This window comes from Manacus vitellinus, unplaced genomic scaffold, assembly GCF_001715985.3.
Source record: "Manacus vitellinus isolate BGI_N305 unplaced genomic scaffold, ASM171598v3 scaffold_11_pilon, whole genome shotgun sequence".
Lineage (NCBI taxonomy): Eukaryota > Metazoa > Chordata > Aves > Passeriformes > Pipridae > Manacus > Manacus vitellinus.
In genome coordinates, this window is record NW_021938895.1 from 3,527,166 (window position 1) to 3,546,402 (window position 19,237).

Genomic DNA, 19,237 nt, shown 5'->3' on the forward strand with positions numbered 1-19,237 from the left:
ACCTTTGTATCTGGAATCAGAACTCATATAAAATATATGAGGCAGAGACTGACTCAGAGTATGTAAAGTTGAGCAAATTAATAACATTTCTGGGGTTTGGGGGCTAAAGTGAGAATCTGAGGACAGCTTCTAATGTTTTCCAAGAAGTCTCAGAGAACAAAGAAGTTTTGGTCTGGCAATGACAGCAAAAATTTTTCATTTGCAGCAGAGCTGATTATGGGCTGTAAGGCATTCAAGATAAGAAGCAAAGAAGCCAACAGCATCAGCCTCCCTCAGTACAGGATAGGGATTCAATTAATCTACTGCTCTGTGGAATCCTTGAGTTCATTTGTCCTTTCTATTCATTACAGCCCAGCAAAAGTCTTTTCCTGAATATGGAGACAGTCAACAAGTGCCTAGATTTAGGCTGAAACGAGGTCTGAACTTCAGAAGCTGTGGGACTGGCCCATTTTTTAAAGAGATTACCCAGCTAATACAGCCTGCAAGTCACTTCTTGCCCTTGGTTCCTAAAATAAAGCATGGCGTGCCTGCAAGCTCACAGGTTTCACGTTACCTTTGTTTCTCAGGCACAGCATTAACCGTCACAGTAATTTTACAGTATTCCTGAGTGACATCTGAATAATTTTAAGACAAACTTTATCAGTCCTGAACAAGTTACACTGGTTTTCGTTCAGAGTAAATTCATGGAAATAAATTAAGATGCTGTAGATTTAAATCTTTCAAGTTCTGCCCTTATGTTGTTTGGTTTGTTTTTATTAATAGTTGGACAATAGGCATCTTTTATAAAATCAGCTACTAAACAAGTTGATACTACTGATACACATGCCTGCTTTACTTCTTCAAATGTCACACCAATAGCGTCACAGAAAATGCTAGTGCTGTTTAAATCACTACTTTCAGAAATTTTATTTACAATCACTGCATGGGGTCACTTCACTGTAAAGAGCTTTTTAAAACCATCTTGAACTTAGGAAAAGATCTTGCCCAGATTCACATTTGAAAGGATTTTCTCTTTTCTTTCTTTTTTTTTTTTTTAATAGCTATTGTGTGCATATAAAAACAACTTCATATAAATCATTTTTATGACTCTATAGAATCCAACAATAGTTTGAGTTTTCTAGAAACAGCTGTAAAGTGATTTTAATTACCTCCTGGTGTTTTGAGGCAAAAATTGAAACACATAAAGTATCTAAAATTGAAAAACAGCTTTCTGAAAGCAGGCTTTGTCCCCCTTTAACTCAGCATTCTAAATGAGAATTGCATTTAATTTAAATTTAATAAGGTATGATATGTGAATTAAACAGCAACTGATATTTATTTAGCCTTCAAATTTGGATAATTGTGAGTTTTACTACATAGAAGCACATTGGCCTCTAAAAACATGTTCTTAATCATGAGCTACACACATAATAACGTAGTTTCTGCACTCAATGCAAATGAAGCATATATAGAGTCACATCTACAAGCAAAGGTGCTTTGGAAGCCTGGTGTGCACCTTAGAGAGGAACAACATGGTCTGACACTCCTACACCTGCTGCTTATCCCACAGACCTGGCTTTACAGTTGGTTTAAAGGATATATGGTAAATCAGGGTGAAGCATGAGAGCATTTCAGCTGCAAGCACTTGCATCTGCTAAAGGTCGACCATGCTACATGGCATTATCTGACCCCCACAGATTTCAGTGGATATCCCATCCTTTCCTGCCATCCCAGTCCCCCTCTACTTCCCCCTTCAGTGCCAGAGATTACTACTCCTCATCAGTCCAGCTCCACAGTTTGGGGGCCTTTCATTTTTAAATATTTGGTTAAGACCTAGATTAGAGCACAGCCACAAACTTGTACTGATGGAAACAGGGTGGAAAATGGTCATGGATGGTGAAGCAGAAAAGAGATAGAAATGCACATCTGGAGGGGCAGCAGTCTCTTAAAACCAGCTCTTGTGCTGGCAGGAACAAGTACCATGGAATAAAATGGATTTTTTACTGCATGTATTTCATACTTATTCATATGCTAGACCTGATCACAGATAAACAAACTAGAAGGGTCCATTATTTATATGGTGTAATAAATATTTATATGAGGGCTTTGCTTCAAGTCCCATATACATCTGCATTAAGAGGAGGAAATCAAAACAAACTGGGTTGGATCACCTTCTGTCACTAGAAGCATTAGAATGAAAAATGCCAGGGAATGAGTATCTAAAGGACTGGCTCATTTGCTGCTCTTGCATTATCAGATTCCATGAATTAGAGAGCACCACTGACCATCTGACTTTCCTCGGGGCTTTGTAAACACGTCCGTTTCTCCCCTTTATAGAGGCACAGGAGAGAACTTGTATGTTAAGTGACAAGAACATTTCACTTCTTAGCAGACTACTCAGCTTAACCCACACACCATGACCCAGAGCTGGGCTGTGGAGCCAGAATTCCCACGATCTTGCACTGACTCCAAAGCCAAGCCCAGATTCCTTCTACCCAGGATGAGCAATTAAATTGCTTTGGGCTTTTTGTATATGTGATGGAGAGAGATAGGGGTCCTTGAGAAGCAGTCCTGGATCCTGTGTTAGAGGTCAGCTGAACACGTCCATCTCACTCTCTGTGGTTCAGAGGGGTAGCTACTGTAAAACTAAATAATGCGAAAATGTCTGGTGTCCTGAATATGATCAAAGATATTGCTACACTAAGTGATAAAAAGGGTAATCATTTTCCATACAAGTTCTTCCTCCTCAGCCTCCAAATTAGATCATTACCTTTCACTCAGATGCACATAGGAAGAGGCCATTTTTTAAATTGGCTTCTCTTGATATAAACAAGTAACTTAGAGATGCAGGCAGAGGCAGCTGTAAACAGCATGAAAAAGGGGCAAAGGGCTCACTAGGCTGAGGGAAATGAATGGTTCATCGCTTGTAAATAGCTCTTTCCCCAGAGACTTCCCTGTGCTCTGTGTATGCTCTCTGCACATGCTGGCAGCAAAGTGGAGGCTTTATTAAGAGAGTTACAAATAAGGTCAAATTCCTTTAGGAGCTTTTCAAAGTTCCCAAGGCATTCAAGGAGGGGTCCAGCTGTTTGCGGGTGTTTCCCATTACGGTCAGAGACACAAGTTTTAGCATGTTTCCAGCTAAAAGGGGATCTTGCAGATTTTCTCTTTAGTGTGACAGGGATAGGATGGAGTTCTTAGCAATAGCTTTCTCTGCACAGATGACAAGTGCATTCATACAGACATTAGACAAAGAGAAAGCATGCATCTGGCATGGCATGGTGTGTGAAGTCTGACTTGGGGACCTTACATCACCCAAAAGCAGCACAACAATAGCTGGATTAAAAGGGCTGCAACATCACGATACCTCAGGACCCATCTGAGCACCTGATGTCTCTCATGCCTCTGGAGAATCTGGGAAACTCACTGTTGGTAGAGTTTATTTCCTTAACATTTCTACAGGAGTACAAAGTCTTGTTTTTCAAAGCAGAAATGACACAAATTGAATTATTTTTTTACCTTATATATGCAATGCTCTATTAGGCCATCTCTCCTCCCCATCTTAGACCTCAGTTCTTTAAAAGCCTCACCTGTACAAGCTGTAGATATCTAAATTCAATCCAAATGTGCATTTCTTCCACAGGAAAAAAAAAGGGAATCAAATTTTCTGAACTGTTTTTCATTTGGAGAGGAAGAAAAGATAACCTTCACCACCTTTGGGGCAAGTATGAGTCCTTCACTCATCAAGTAGCTCATTTTGCCTGGATATAAATAATCACTGCAAACTTGTCCAGGACCTAATTGCCAGCAAAAGGCCTTTTGCCAAGGCTCAGACTTGACACAAATCATCAGTACCATGAAATTCAAACAGAATAAATCTTCCATAGACAGAACATATCTCAGTTCTGCCTTACAGGAACTAGATGCTGCCACAAAGTCTGAGTCATATGGTCATATTTGTAAGATCAGCTTGCTGTGAATGTCTGGGATCAAAGGCTGTCATAGAGCAGCCCTCCCCACACTGGAAACGTGGGAACGTGCAGGGAAATGTTCTCTAGCTAGCAAAAGCTTTGATTTATAAATTGTGATGTTTCCACCTGCTCCCGAAGGAACAGAGTTGCCTGCTGGGCAAGGCAGGCCCGTGGCAGAATCACAGCTTCTGGAACAGGTTGGAGGACCCTGAGTGCTGCTCCCACAATTACTAGTGGCAGCTGGGAGCACAACCCACTCAGTTCTCTGCTGTAACTGCAGGCAGGACTGTGATTTCTTGCAGTGTGCTGTGGGGAAGTATGATGTGAATATGCTTTTTGCTGATTTTGGTTGGAGATGGATCCTACACCAGTTTCTCCTGTGGCTCAAAGGTGTGTTAATTATAGCCACAACTCACCTTCCTGTGTTCCTGCATCACTGGAGCTCTGTCCCATTGGGTCAGCTCACACAGGTGGATGAAGGGAAGGTCATGATAAGCAGAGACTGCCTGTAGCATTGGCAGCATCATGCTGAGGGGATCTGTGAGCTGGTGCTGGAGAGACCTGAACAACCACTCCCAAAAGTAGCTGGAATTTGAGAGCTGAACCATGGGGAGCCAAAAGATCACCTGCTCACTCACAGTTTTTTTTAGTTAAGCTCACACACACACACCCACTTCACTCAGGATTCCAGCATGCAGGGAAGCATCAGTGTCAACAGCTACAGTCTGTCTTTCACCCTACACACACAGTGCCCAAATGTCTGGGAGGACCCAGGGAAGTCACTGCTCCATGGTGAGTTCCTCATCTCTCCTCCCCAGCCCTGGAGGGCATTCAGCCAGCCGCTGTCGTACCTACCTACCTCCTCAGCATCCCAGCAGCTCCAGGATGATTTAACACAGATACTTGAGACCTCACCAATTCCAAACATGTGAATATCTGCTCGTGTCCAACATCTCAGTGATTTTTAGTATCAGTTCACAGCTTAAAACCTCGTGTTGGATTTTATCGTAAAGCTCCCTCAGCATTCCCATCCCTGGCTTGTTGTTACAGTGCCTTTTACTGAGCCAGCTCTCATAACTAGTTTCATTTAAGAGCTCACACTGGAGGAAGGCTCTGCCTCATCCCAGCAGCAGACTGGGTGCTGCACTCTGGGATCCGACACCTCATTTCCTTGGGCAATCATCCCGATTTGTAGAGCTCACAAGGCCACTTTGAAAGCAGCAGAGCATGTGGGCGCTGGAGATGCTATGGCACGTGCAGCCCTGTTGTCAGACCCCACTGTTTGTTCTCCCAGCTCCACTGCCTCCCATCCCATTTTCTGGTGTCACATACTCATATGCCAGACAGTACAAGTTTTGTGACTTAGCATCTGGGCAAAGAAGAGTAAAACTTTGCAGCTTCACGTAAGGTTTTGCTTCACGCTGACACTGAAGAGCAGGTCCCTGTGCTGGTACCTTGTCACTGGTACGTGCCTGTTCCTGCTCTCTCAGCAAGGACAGAGGACTGGGGTGCTCAGGTCTGCTTCAGAAACCCATCCAGTTTAATGACTCGGCAAGTTCTCACCCAGCAGTTCAACCACCACAGAAACCAGCGCACAGCCCCTCCCAAACACCAGTCGAAAGTGGTCTAAGCTAACCTGCCTCACGCATCTGCTTCAGCTTCTGCACCCTGGTATCTGGGGGACAACAGAAACACATCCAGGGACATTGGTCACCTCAAGAGATGGGAGATAACTCGTTAAAGGATGTTGACTCTGCTGTCACTCACCTCACCCACGGGACTGGGTAGGAGACTCTGCACTGCTCAGTTGTACTGCAGGTGCTCAGGGTTTCACAGCTACACAACTTTAAGGCACTCCCCACGCTGCACAAATAACCTGACTGGCCTGATTCCACCTGTGAGTTCCTACTGACACCCATCACCTGTGTATTATTTTTCCAAGCAGTCACTTCACATGCTTCCATTTGAATAGCATTTAACTCCTTAAGGGCACTGGATCAGCAGCTTGAAGCCGAAGATCTCATACAGCTGAACAGATCCCAGCACAGGCAATAGCAGCAGATCAAGCTTCCCTGTACAACTCCCACTAAAGCCTTTCCCCCTCTGGAGGCAATTCCTTTGGGAAATCACTTAATTCCCTCTCAGCTCTGCAGAGAAGGATCATGAGGAATGCTGAACACAGGATTTTGTACTGCAGACTGTTGCTCTCTCTTCCACAGCCTAAAATATTCAAAGTCATTTCACATTGGCTCAAGAACACATAGTTCTAGCGAATGTTTTTCAATTATTTATCTTTGACTCCTGACTGTAAGAGACTATGATGGCCTAAGAGTAAAGAAGCTACTTGGAGATATTGTAAGCCAACCATAACATGAAGAAACTTAACAACTTGTTTTTTTAATTAGCTCCCTTGCTTTAACTTCAGTAAAAAATTAAATGCAATATCAAGGCTTCAATGTCGCAGATGGCACATGACAATATGCTCCTTCATGTTATAGGTAGAGGTTTGGTGTATGAACCACCAAGAGGACAGAAAATTGAACAAGAAACCCAAACACCTTCCAGCATGTAATCTGATGTATCTGTTAAAAGCCTGTGACTTGATAACTTGGCTGGGACATCGAGCTGAACCTCAGTTTGGTGCTCATGATGAAGCTCATCAGGTAACACCAAGGTACCACACATCAGGAGCACTGCCATGGCAGGTTTAATGTCCCAGTCTTAATTTTCTGATCAGGTTTTGTGCCAGCACTACCATGATGACAGTAAATGAAGTCACCCTGCCCAGTTTAGCATGCTCTGTCAATCTATCCCCCTGCTTACCAATCATGGGCATCCCTAGGTTTTGGTATGGGCACTCCAGGCTGCCTCCTTGTGTCCTCCCAAAGATAGCAGAGTAAATGGCTATCACCATGCTCTTCTTACAGCTTAGCCTCAGCTTGTCATCTTCACAGGCTACTTTACTCTTGTATTCATCTGGAAGGAAACAAACACTTAATTACTCAGCTGATCCAGAGGTAGGCACCCAGCAGGGAGGGTGGGAGCCCTCTCACCTCCCCGTGGTGTGAGCTCAGCAGCAATTCTGGGTGCACGCCCAGGGGTGCACATCAGCTGCCAGCACAACCCCAGCCTTAGCACTGCATTTGCTAGAGGAGCATGGATCTTTCCCATCATACATTCTCCCTTGACAGTATCAGCACATTTAGCCTAGCACGTGTCAGTTCTGTTAAATAGCCAAAATTTCATTTTGCAGACAAATAAGTGAGGATGCATGGCAATTGAGTGATTTCCACATGGTGCTATGGCAAGGGAAGGTGAAAGCCTATCTTTAGGAACCTACTTCATCCATATCAGCCCTCTATGTGCCAAGCATTTATTCTACATCACAGAAGCTAAAATTCAAACCATCATTCTTAAAAGCCTTTTTTTCACAGCAGCTCTCCCTTGGTAGATCCAATGGGAGCTATGCTAAATTGGTTAATTATGGAAGCTGCTCCTGCCTGTTGCAAACACAGATATACAAAAGCTGCTCCCCAAATTCTTCTCAAAATGGTCAGCTCAAGAATGCAAAATACGTTCTTGCTCTTGTAAGGTTGGTACACACAGAACAGTCACTCAATTTACATCTCTCAAGAAGACTGGACAATCATTCGTAAGAAACTGCATGTCATTCCCTTCTCTTCTATTATTTGGATTATGGGAACCTCTAGAGGTCCCAACCTAGAATAGGCCCTGCCCATGTGTGTCTGCCAACACATCAATGAAAACAAATACTATTTTGAAGAGCTGAACCTTTACAGCTAGACATCCACAACTGTGAAAGAAAGAGACTAAGAAAAAAGCAGTGGCATAAAAAGACTAAAAAAACTGAAGTGGCATGTCTGTGGACAATGTAGCCAACTTAGGGCACAGCCAGAAATACACCCTCAACCTCCCCAGCCTCTATAGAGTGACCTTGCACTTGCTTATGTTATTTACCGTTATAAATGTAGCCACAACAGCATCCAGATTGCTTATTGGGAAGGGTCTGTGACCCCTGGTAACCTCCCAGGCATGATCAGTCATTTCATCTTGAATGCCTCTAGTTGTACCAGGTCAAAATTGAGCCATAACCAAACACATAACCATCAGCCAGTGCCTGAGGCTGCCCCTGGCCCTGTGTCATTTCCTAGCATAGACGTGATTTTTGTCTCTCTCTGGCATTGATTTTCGGTGTCTAGTATCACAAACATACACACAGACACACACACATACATATATATATATACATACATATATATATACATACATGTGTATATATATATATATGAGAACTTATACAGAGTCTATATGCACCAAACTATTCAGTAACTGACAGCACCAGCTAATAATTACTTTATATTTTGATATTCAAGTCTTTAAATCCTGGCAGTTAACACTTAATGTGACATTTTTTTTACTGTAGTGTAATTCTAGGTTCAAGAATTGGTTTTCCTTATTGGTGATGGAAAGTAATTCTTCCACCAAAGTTGAATCATAGAAGCATTTAGGCTGGAAGACTCCTCAGGAGGTCATCTAGCTTAAACCACGTTTGAAGAAGGGCTAATTTCTACTTTAGGTTAGATTTTTTCAGAAGAAACTATATGGAGAAAACATGTATTACACCAAAACAGGAACTTGCTGATTTAAAAGAAATATCTGAGAACAAAATTATTCCTCATATTCAACTTGGAAATTCCTGCTTGAAGCCAAAAAATAGCCTCCTCAAAGTAGTTTATTACCTGGTGTTCAGATCATCGATTGGAATGTGAAAACCCTAGTCCAAACCTTCACAGTCCAGGTGAGAATCTTAACCCTAGACCCTGTTCCAGTACATAATCTTCCTTCTCACTCTGCAACTTTTTTGCAAGAAACTCTGAAAGATCCTAGTTTTTCTCCCACTGCAGAGAAACTTTCAAAGCTTTAAAATATTTATTGAATGTGAAAACACTTTGTGATCCATCACTGTAGATGAAGACACAATTAAGGCCTAATTCATTCATGGGAGAGTCTGTGCAAAGAACACACATCCCTCAGCAATAACTATACAAATAAACCCATGACCAGCTGAGTATGTAAAACAGTGACAGGAATCAGAAATAAAAGCTTTCTGCAACTTCAGAGTATGTAACAAGAGAAGAACCTCATGTAGCTGTGAAGAATTAGTGATGGACTTGACAGTGTCAGGTTAGTGGTTGGACTTCATGATCTTAGAGATTTTTTCTAAATTAAATAAGTCTATGATTCTATGACCATCTTATCTATGTAAGTATTTCATCCACAATCAACATGAAAGCATCTGAATGCAACACTGAACATACTAAGAGGTTTCATCTTCGCCTATAAATGTCTCCCATAGGATTTTTGTTTCTTCTGTGAGGGAAAATAAGTCAAAGCTTTAGCCTGCTATAAACTATAAAACTTAGCAGAGTATAATAGAACTTTATAGATGTATTAGACCTTTTTTTATTTTAGGAAAAAACCACAAATTAAAACTAAAAGCACAAGGGCACAAAACTCTCCAATAGGACAAGCTATACATAGTTAATGTTAAACCAATATTACAGAAAAGAAGAATATTTGTGACTGGCTGAAGTGGTTGAAATATTAAATAGTTGATTAACTTTAAAAAAAGAGCAATTTTGAAGCCTCTAATGAGAGGGTCCTCTGTGAAGGTCTTATTTCTTACAAGGCAGTAACTCAATTTCCTCTTCCAATTTCGTTATTACTAGCTACATATCTCAATTAACAAGTATAACTGATTGCTTAACCACATGTTCTATGGACTCATTTAAGGTCTTTGGAATATTTATTAAATTCTGTTGACCATTCAAAGTCAGAGCTTATAATTTGGAAACTTGACTGGGATTTAAACACAGTGAATATTGCACTGAGCCCACTGGGATGGACAGGCATTCACTACTGAGGGTCAGTCCAACAGTTATGAGACAGTTAACAACTTGTCCTTATAGCACCTTCCAGTTCCTAAAGGAGCTACAAGAGAGCTGGAGAGGGACTTTTCATAAGGGCATGGAGTGACAGGACAAGGGAGAATGGCCTGAAGCTGAAGAAGGGCAGGTTTTGATTGGATATTAGGAAGAAATTCTTTACTGTGAGGGCGGTGAGTCACTGGAACAGGTTGCCCAGAGAAGTTGTGGATGCCTCATTCCTGGAAGTGTTCAAGGCCAGGTTAGATGGGGCTTTAAGCAACCTGGTCTAGTGGAAGATGTCCCTATCTATGGCAGAGGGGTTGGAACTGGATGGTCTTTAAGGCCCCTTCCAACACAAACCATTCTATGATTCTATGAACAACAAAACACTGCCTCTCACATTTGCAGTTCTTACTCTTGTAGCCACCCTGGGAAGTCAAGTTCAGGGCTTATGGGGGAAGCTGCCTGATGGATGGCTCAAAAATCAGACTGGTGAGGTGAACCTGAGTGCACACTTGGGAACAAGGGCAGTTTGTGGGTGATGTGCTCCCAGGACACTGCAGTGTGAAGTAAGAGGGCTGTACCACTTGAAGCAGATGTCACCTCGCAGTCACTAAATTCTGCCTCAGGAAACACCTATTGGAGCTGCCAGTTTCCAAGGCTCTGGCTGAGCCCAAACTGGTTAGCTGCCTGGTCTGGCACAGAGTGAGGCACTGATTTCTTAAAAAGAATTAAAAAAAAAGGAAGAAAAAAAGGAAGAATGAAATACACAGTAGTACTTCAGTCTCCCAAAATGTTCTTTTAAGCTTGATCACTGGAAAGCAGACGGTCTTGGTGTTTCTGGGCAACCTGATAGAAATCTTGATAAACAAAGAGATAAGAAAGTGATGCTATGGAGGACACAAGTCTCTGAAAGTATTTTCTACTTCATAGCATTGCCATCGCCATCTTAACCAGGGTGAGCAAAAGTCAGACACTGGTGGCTCTCAGGCACTGGACAACAGTAAGGACTGTGACTGATACTAAAAAAATACAGAGCTAAGCATCCTCCATATATTCACTGGTACTTCACCGATAACAACCTGACATAAATATTGAAAAGAACCGAGGCAGTGCAAGTGACATAAGAGAGCTGGGACTGGGAACGAATGTGCATTTTTCTCTCTCACTCTCCCAAGCAGAACTGGCCTCCTACAGATCACTCACAATCTGGTCCTAAGCCTGCTCTAACTGTTACAGTCTGGATATAATTCAGGCCAAACACAAACATTTGTATTAGTGGGTTTCATGTTTCACCCTGAAAAATTAAACACGCTTAAATGGCCTCTGAAAGGTGGCAGTGATATTCAGCAAATGGCTTACTCCACTCTAATCCCCCATGCAGTCATTTGTAGGGCAACAGAGATTTACCATGATTAAGATATTTGCTAAGGATAATATCCCTTTTATTACTGCCTGCTTTCAGAGACACTGGCTTAAATATAACTGAGTAGAGAGAACCCAAGGAGGGAGCAGCTGCAGCCTTTTCTAGACACGTTTTTAAAGGTCATTATATGACACTATTATAACATAGCTTGGACAATTATGGGAAAAAATATAAATGTTTCTAATAGAAAAATGGGCTCTCTCAAACAGTAAAATGAATAAGAAGACCCATTGTAATCGTAGGATGCATACAATAATATTAACCTAAATGACCTATAGTAAATACAATTACCCAGTATCTTAAGAACATTTTCGTTTTTGGTCCATAACAATTTTCTGAATTGTCATGATTTGAAGCTTGAAACTAAATGTCAATTGCCTCAATCTCTTCAAGACCTTAGAGATAAAAGATCCTCAAAAGATTTTGTGTCTAACAAAGTGATGGAATGCATTATTGCCAGAGTTCTACCTTGCCTAAAATTATATTTTTGAACAGAACTTGTGGAAAAAATTATGAAATTTTGCTAATAAAATATGCATACTTCACATAATCAGTGCATAATAGCTGACCCTATTTCCCAGATCAAAGAACTGGTAATACATGTTAAGAAAAATCTGTTTTCCTCACAAAATCCTAAAGGATTTCAATCTTAGAACTGAGGATCTGAGCAAAGTAAGTAATTTTGTAGGAAACAGAGATGGTTTTGCCCAATTCCTTCTCACATCAGGATTGTTTCCCATAGACAACTTTCCTGTCTAGGTTATAACTATTTATAAATAAATTAATCAGACTGCACCTGAGATGCCACTTCAGAACTGAACTAAACTCCATGTTAGCCAATAACTTCTCTTTAGCCCAATTTTTGCCTTGCTCACCTTCATCCCAGCTTTGTTACCTGTTCTGAAGCATATCACCCAAAACAAAGAACATTTCTCACCTCAAAACTCATAATTCTTCATTATATCCAGCCATTCCACCATCACCTAATTAAAGGATAAATGACCATGGATGGTGGTTAGTGTTGGTCTGTGAAAAAGGGCATAGGGACCACCCACTCCTCACTCAGCCACTCAGAGATGCACAGTAGGCCAGGTGGCACAGGTGGAATATGCAGCTTTTTAGTCACAAGTTAAAATTCAATAAACTTTTATGGACACCAGAAACCATCCCCAAATAATAAAAATGATAGTAACTCATGTGGTGAGATTTTGGTAATTTCAGCACATGCCTAGGCAGAATACTTAGAGTGCAAAAGTCACCATATAGCCATTTCTCGTGTCAGCCTGAGAGAAAAGCCAAAACAAGTCTTAACCATGGAAGTACAAACTCTTTACTACAGGTGTAGTCACTCCAGACCACAATTCACAGAGTCACAGAGGACAGAAAACACCTTTGCACAATGTCTGGGCCAACCCCCATGTTTATACCAGAGTCAGCTAGAGCAGCAGGCAGCTGCAGGCCATGTCCATTCAAGTTTTTAACACCTCCAAGGATTGAAACTCCACAATTTCCTTGAGGAAATTGTTCCTGTGACACAGTTAATCATGTGAGAGATGGGTATAGTGAGTACATGTTACTATCTCTTCTGCAGGAACTAAGAAGATGAGTCTCTAAGACAGGAAACCTAATAAACACTAAGACAGACATCTCTAAGCAGCATCCTTGAACATGAGTGTTGTGCACATGAACAGCTCATCTTGGAAATACCCATCCAGTGCCCTTCCTTATCACCTGTGACTGTTGTTTTTATTTTTTTTCTTCCCCCATAATCAGCTAATTCCTGGGACCTTATGAAGATATACAGAATATTTTTGAGTGCATGTAGATCTAAGTCCATCCTCCCAAAATTAAAAAGAGGAAGTACATCTCAAAGCAGAGAAAGCAAGAGTGCCTTGGACAGCATTCACCGACTACTACACTACTCTGAGAAGAAGATAATTGTGTTAAAAGGATATTTTCCAGTCAGTTCACCCCTTTGAACTTTTTCCTAATGCTTCAATTCCTGTGTTACATATTTACTTACTTTTCAAGAAAGCATTTGTTGTTTGAGTATTGCATCCTCTTTTGCACTTCAGAAGATATAATCGGATTCTGGCCTCCAAGTCCCCAAATATAAATCATAGATTTATAGAATCCAAAAATGGTTTGGGTTGGAAGATGATCATCAAAGATGATCTCATTCCAAACCCCCTGCCATGGTCAGGGACACCTTCCACTAGACTAAGTTGCTCAAAGCCCTGTCCAACCTGGCCTTGAACACTCCAGAGATGGGACATCTACAGCTTCATTGGCCAACCTGTTCTAGGACCTCACAACCCTCACTGTGAGGAATTTCTTCCTAATATATAATCTAAATCTACCCTCTTTCATTTTAAAGCCATTTCCCCTTGTCCTATCAGTGGACAAGTCAGCATAGGTCAGAAATTTTCCCCCGTGGCAAATGCCTACTATTTAGACCAGTGCACATTGCTATGGCTCCTCACTTTTTGGGGTTTTGTCCAATTTCACTTACAACACACATCTCCCTTCCTGAGTTCCAGAGCCTCCTTCTTCTCCATGTTAACCTGCTACTAATGAGAACCTTTCTTCCATATGAGGATTTGAATAAATCCATATCAATCCAATCAGCATTCCCTTAGGCAGGATTGGGTGGAGGAAACCTTTCCAGGACAGAAAAGGTCTCCAGAGTCCTTGAGTACAGCCTTTCCTTTCACTCCCCCACAAGCATTTAACTGTGGGCTACCTTGTCATTCCCTCATTTCAAGGGGATGTAAAAAAGATCATCCCTTTAATTTGGAGCATAAAAAAGTGAGTGTGTTATAAATTCATACATTTGCATGGAAATATCTTTTAACATTATTTCAATTCAATTTTCCCTTCAGAAACGTTTTGTGAAGATGCTCTAATTTAACTTTGAAACTGAGGTTTGCTGCCCTCGATGGCATGCACTGCTCACTTCTGCAGGAGCAAATCCGAAACTCTGAAAGATACAACTCAGATGACAGTCCAGAGTTATATCAAATAGGCAGCTTGCCAACTTCAGAAGAACCCTGAGAACTCAAGAGTGCCAAGTTTTGGAGGTCTGAAACCCTTTTGACAAGTAAGAAGATTGTTCTTTGCCAACGACCTTGTCAGATTCCTTTAAAATTACACTCCTGATGCACCCATCCAATTTGCAGTGTTTAAAAGGCACCTCTCCCCACTGTCACTTTCATTAGTCTGAAGTAGTTGTCCTTTTATATTCTCCTGTGAAAAGGCTGGCAGTGTTGCAAATTAACTGCTACATTTCATTTCCAGAGTTCAGATGCACCTAGTTGCACTTTCCTGTTGGACAGAGGTGCATGGTTATCTAAGGAGGAAAAAGGGAACAATATCAAAATGTGTGCATTAGACTGTGAGACAAGAGTTAAACATAACACCTGGGAGCCCAAGACAACTTTAATTCTCATCCTATTTTTTCTATTAATGAAATTGGGATGATTTTCTGAAGCAGCTGTGACTTACTGTTTTTCTGCTGCCTGAGCCTCTGCCTCACCATTTATTAGTCCTGCTTCCTGAGAACCTGCTGGCTAAAGTTCAGTGAAATTTAGCAGAAACATTGAGATGATTTTTTGAGAACTGTTAGCCAATATCAGAAGAGAGCCAAATCAATGCCAAAGCTGGTTGTAATTATTGCACTGTCCCACCAGTTAACCTGCCTGGATGTACTAACTGGTCAATTAGCATGGAATCAGGAATAGCTACACCATAGGAGGCAACATAGGAAGCATGGCCACAACTTTTGTTACTGCAGTGAAAAGATGGGAAGGATGCACTAGAAGTTACTTAAATATATAAGCAAAAAGACTTAATTAGTACCACTGTTCACAGCATTTTTGTTCTGCTCTTCCAGTGATGGTGTAAATTAGGAGTAATGCTGCTTAAAGTTATTATTAAACTAGCTGAAAGGGAAAATTCAGTCTTATATCATTAAAACAGTCTTCTCCAAATGTTAAAACAATGGTGATAATAATTCTGACACAGGAACATTAAAGAATACCTGATTGATATTTTTACATATAATCCATTGGGTTGCCTAGAACACACGGTATGTGACCATGAGGCCTAGTAAATTAAAAGCTAGTTCACTACAGTCCTAAATAAATAAACACACAGTATTCCCTCAATGGTTTTGCCTGAGAAGAAAAAAAATGTAGCTGGGAGAAATACAGTAAGCAAATGCCCAAAATTCATCACAGATGCTTTAGAAGTCTCAGCTCCCAGAGACACAATTAGGTGACAACCTCCAGTGTCTTTTAAATAGTCAGAAAAATAACTGCGTAAGTGAGAAAAGCTTGATGCACAATTAGTATGATGAAGAGCTTGAAATATCAGGAGATACCTGTTTTAAAAAATGTGTAGTTAATTTGAAAACCAAATGCAGGATTGATATTGAAAAAATATTGCAGAAATGCACAGTATTGGAAAGAGTTTATTTCCATGCCTCCATCCCAGAGAAGATTCACTCCTCTCTGTTTCTTTTTTTTTCTAGAAGACGTTTATTTCAGGAGAGCAATTGATCTATATTTTCTGTCTTGAATAAGTCCATCTACAGGATCCCCTGCAGAAGCACTGCATAAGTTTACTTCTCTGTTCTGTGAGTCCTACACTCATGGTTTAAACTGTGGAGTCAATATAAGAGATCCAGCCTTTCACAAAAGTCAACCTTATCTCAGTCTGGTTTATAAGCATATTGTTTCTGGGATATGCTTTTCCTGTCACAGTTCTTCACCAGTACACCAGAAAATTTTGAAATCTGTTGTTCAGAACTTGCAAACCTCTACAACATTGGAATGTGTTGAGATTTAGGTTTATGGGTTTCATTTTTAAAAGCTTGGTTTCCTTGTGTTCTGATTAATTGCTCCAAGGACACCTCTTGCTCTTCTGAAAAGTTGCAGATCACCAGCAGCCAAGGTAATTTCTAACACCTGAAGCACTAGCCACCACACAGCCTCCATCATCAGCACAGAAAGGTGCCCAGGGTGCCTAAGGATGGGCTAGATCTCCTGAAGTACATGAGGGTAAAGGCTCCCAGCTCCTGGTAAAGCTATTGACTCACCTACCCCGGCACTGAAAGATTGTAGTCTATCCCTTCCTTGTCATTTTCTAAAAATTCATGTCTTAAAAAAAAAAAAGATATTTTTATCCCTGTTTTTTTTTTCCAGGACCCCACAGAAAACTTAAGTGCCATTGGACAAAGGGGATCTGTAAAAGTCACAGCTCTAGAATTTATGTAATTTAGGCAGATTTCAGAATTTGTCTTTTTCAGTGGTTCACATCTGGATACTGGACACCTGACCCAGCAAAGGGAATCCTTACACCTTCATAGTAGGAAGCATCATGGTCTTCACTGGCTCTTTGTTATGTCAAGCAGAGCTGACTGATTAGGTTTGAAAGAAAAAATGGAATTTTTTAATTTTTTTTTTTAACTCTCCCAGGTCAGTAGCAGTTTCCTTCTCCATGGGGGCAGGAAATAATGATGCTAATAATAATAATAATAGTATAATTACATTATTATGCTATAATAATATTTTATATGTTGCACTAGTTAATCTATTAATATTATAATCATATGTATAATTAAACAGACAATAATCTTTGCATTTGCCTACAATAGAATCACATGTTCCTCTTAATCCTGCTCCTGACAGTCAAGTGATTAGTGTGTTACAGAGATAGGGCTATTTGACAGCTCCTGAGAACCTCTGTGCATCAACAGCTTAAAACAATATTAATCATTGGCATTAATGCTTCTCTGACCCCGGTTGTGGGCTGATGGATCTGTCCCCTGTAATTTATAACATTCCTTTATTTACACCTTTTCATCACCACAGCAGTTGCTGCCCAAGGTTTTATTGCCCTTATAAATTTCCACTCCCTGCACCACCTTAACAGTTTTGAAATAATACAGATAAGCAAGAGTGAGCTGATGAATGCAGGAGGTAAAAGGCTTGTTCTGTTGCCTCGGTGGCCGGACCAGAAGGATGTACCCATTAAACATCCCTGATTCCATCGTGCTGCCTTGGAAAGCCTGGCCCACCAAAAAGCAATGCAGCAAACAATACAGTGAACTTCTCTTGCCACCAATAAACCTGTCTGACAAGGGAGATGAATGCTTTTCTGAAAGGGTTGATGACTACTGAATTACCAGTCTATCCTAGCACTAAAATCAATCATCAGTTAAAGGAACCAGGAATACATTTAGGTCCTCTTTGCTCTTGTCTGAAATTTCTACAAAACCTCTGTTCTTTCTATAGTCCTCTGCTCTGGCTCACACTGCTTTGCAAATTCTGTCTAGGGAATGAAAGCCCTGAGGATGTGTGATGACATGAGGATTTTCATGCCATGTTTAGTAAATTTAACAGAAAAGATACAATCCTCAGCCCATCAAACTCAACAGCAAAGCTCACACAAGATTCAATACTGAAGGAATGGGTTGTAGGGAAATTAAAATGTGAGCAAGAGGCATTCGCTGCAAGCCTATGTGGTCCTTCCAAAGCAGCCTTTTCATACTCTTCGGACAATTCAACTGAAACCTGATGAGCAGATCTGAGCAATTCACTGAGACATGGAATCAGAACATAGAGTATGGCTCCTCACAGTTCTTCAATAGATGGAAAAACTCTGGCACCAGTAATGGTATTCTGCCTTCACACAGGCTCTGAAGTACCACTGGCAAAAAAAATTGAAGCATCCTCACCAAATGGCAGACACTCCTGAGGCACAGTATGACAGCTCTATCACTGTATGATAGAGAGCATAACATTTGAAGACGACATTTTCATCAGAAGGTGATCTGATTGGAATTAATTCCTAGTTGACTTTTAAATTCAGTTGCTTTCTAATCAAAATTGCCTAGGGCTGTTACCTGAGTAAGATTCTGGCAAGGACATTAGGATGAGCAGTCTTATGTTTGAAAAAAAGTGTTTGACTTTTCAAGAGAATTAACTGGGTCCCTTAGATTCTAATTAGATCTGTAGCAAAGAGAATGAAAGCCTGTTCTCTTCAAACACGTGTCCAGGTTGATTCTCAGCCTGAAAGTTCTCCCATAAATCAAAGCTACAGGTTCCAAACTAGTACAAAGCGACCTCCTTCACCCTCTTTCCTCCTCCTATCACCTCACAAACTTTTGGCACTTCACCCTTTGCCAACAACCATACATTTCCTTCCCTGATACATTTCTCAGAGCCTTGATGTGCCTTTTCTAAATATATTTTTGTATTGTTACAAAAGGATTTGAGATGCATGTGGAGCCCAGGTCACAATCCAGGTTTTCTGAAACTTCAAAGGCTTTAGGCTTACATTTGTGAATAGAAGAGAGAACAGCAAAGTTTGAATTTACACTTTTTTACATCACTGGGATGATTAACACAGGCAGGCTTCATGCCCACCATCTTCCAATTATCACATCCAGCTGTTTCACACAGCATTTTAAAATTAAATAAAAATAATAATAACTAAAAAAAAAAAAATTGGATGGAGATTATCCCTCCCAGAGTCCTTGAAGTCATAAACTAAAGGAGTAACTGCCTAACAGAAAAAAAGGGAAAATTTCATTATGGAAGATACAGTTTAGGTTCTTCAGAGCTGAGAAGGGGACAGTGCATCCAGGACAGCAGGACAGCATGGCAATGGCAAAGGAGGAGACAAGAGAAGGGCACTGTGGGGGACTCATGGAGCAAGTCACATAAATACAGTAAGAGCCTTCTTCTCTCAACAGCACTGCCAGCAAATGGCCACACAGACAACACATCTCATCCCAAATATTCCCTTTCCAGAGAAGGACAAGCACTTATGGCCCCATTTTGTTCAGGAGCATTGGCACTTCTGAAACAGCAAAGCCAAAAAAATAACCAAACAACCAAAAAGCCACTACA

General features: G+C 40.9%; 1 protein-coding gene across 1 annotated transcript in view; it reads right to left on the reverse strand.

Annotated features, from left to right (window-relative positions):
* Nucleotides 1-19,237, reverse strand: part of EVA1A (eva-1 homolog A, regulator of programmed cell death) — a 212,569-nt gene that overhangs the window by 114,112 nt on the left and 79,220 nt on the right. The window contains exon 4 of the mRNA XM_018088964.3: nt 6,771-6,923. Coding sequence (XP_017944453.1) covers nt 6,771-6,923 — 153 coding nt within the window. The remainder of the gene's footprint in view (nt 1-6,770; nt 6,924-19,237) is intronic.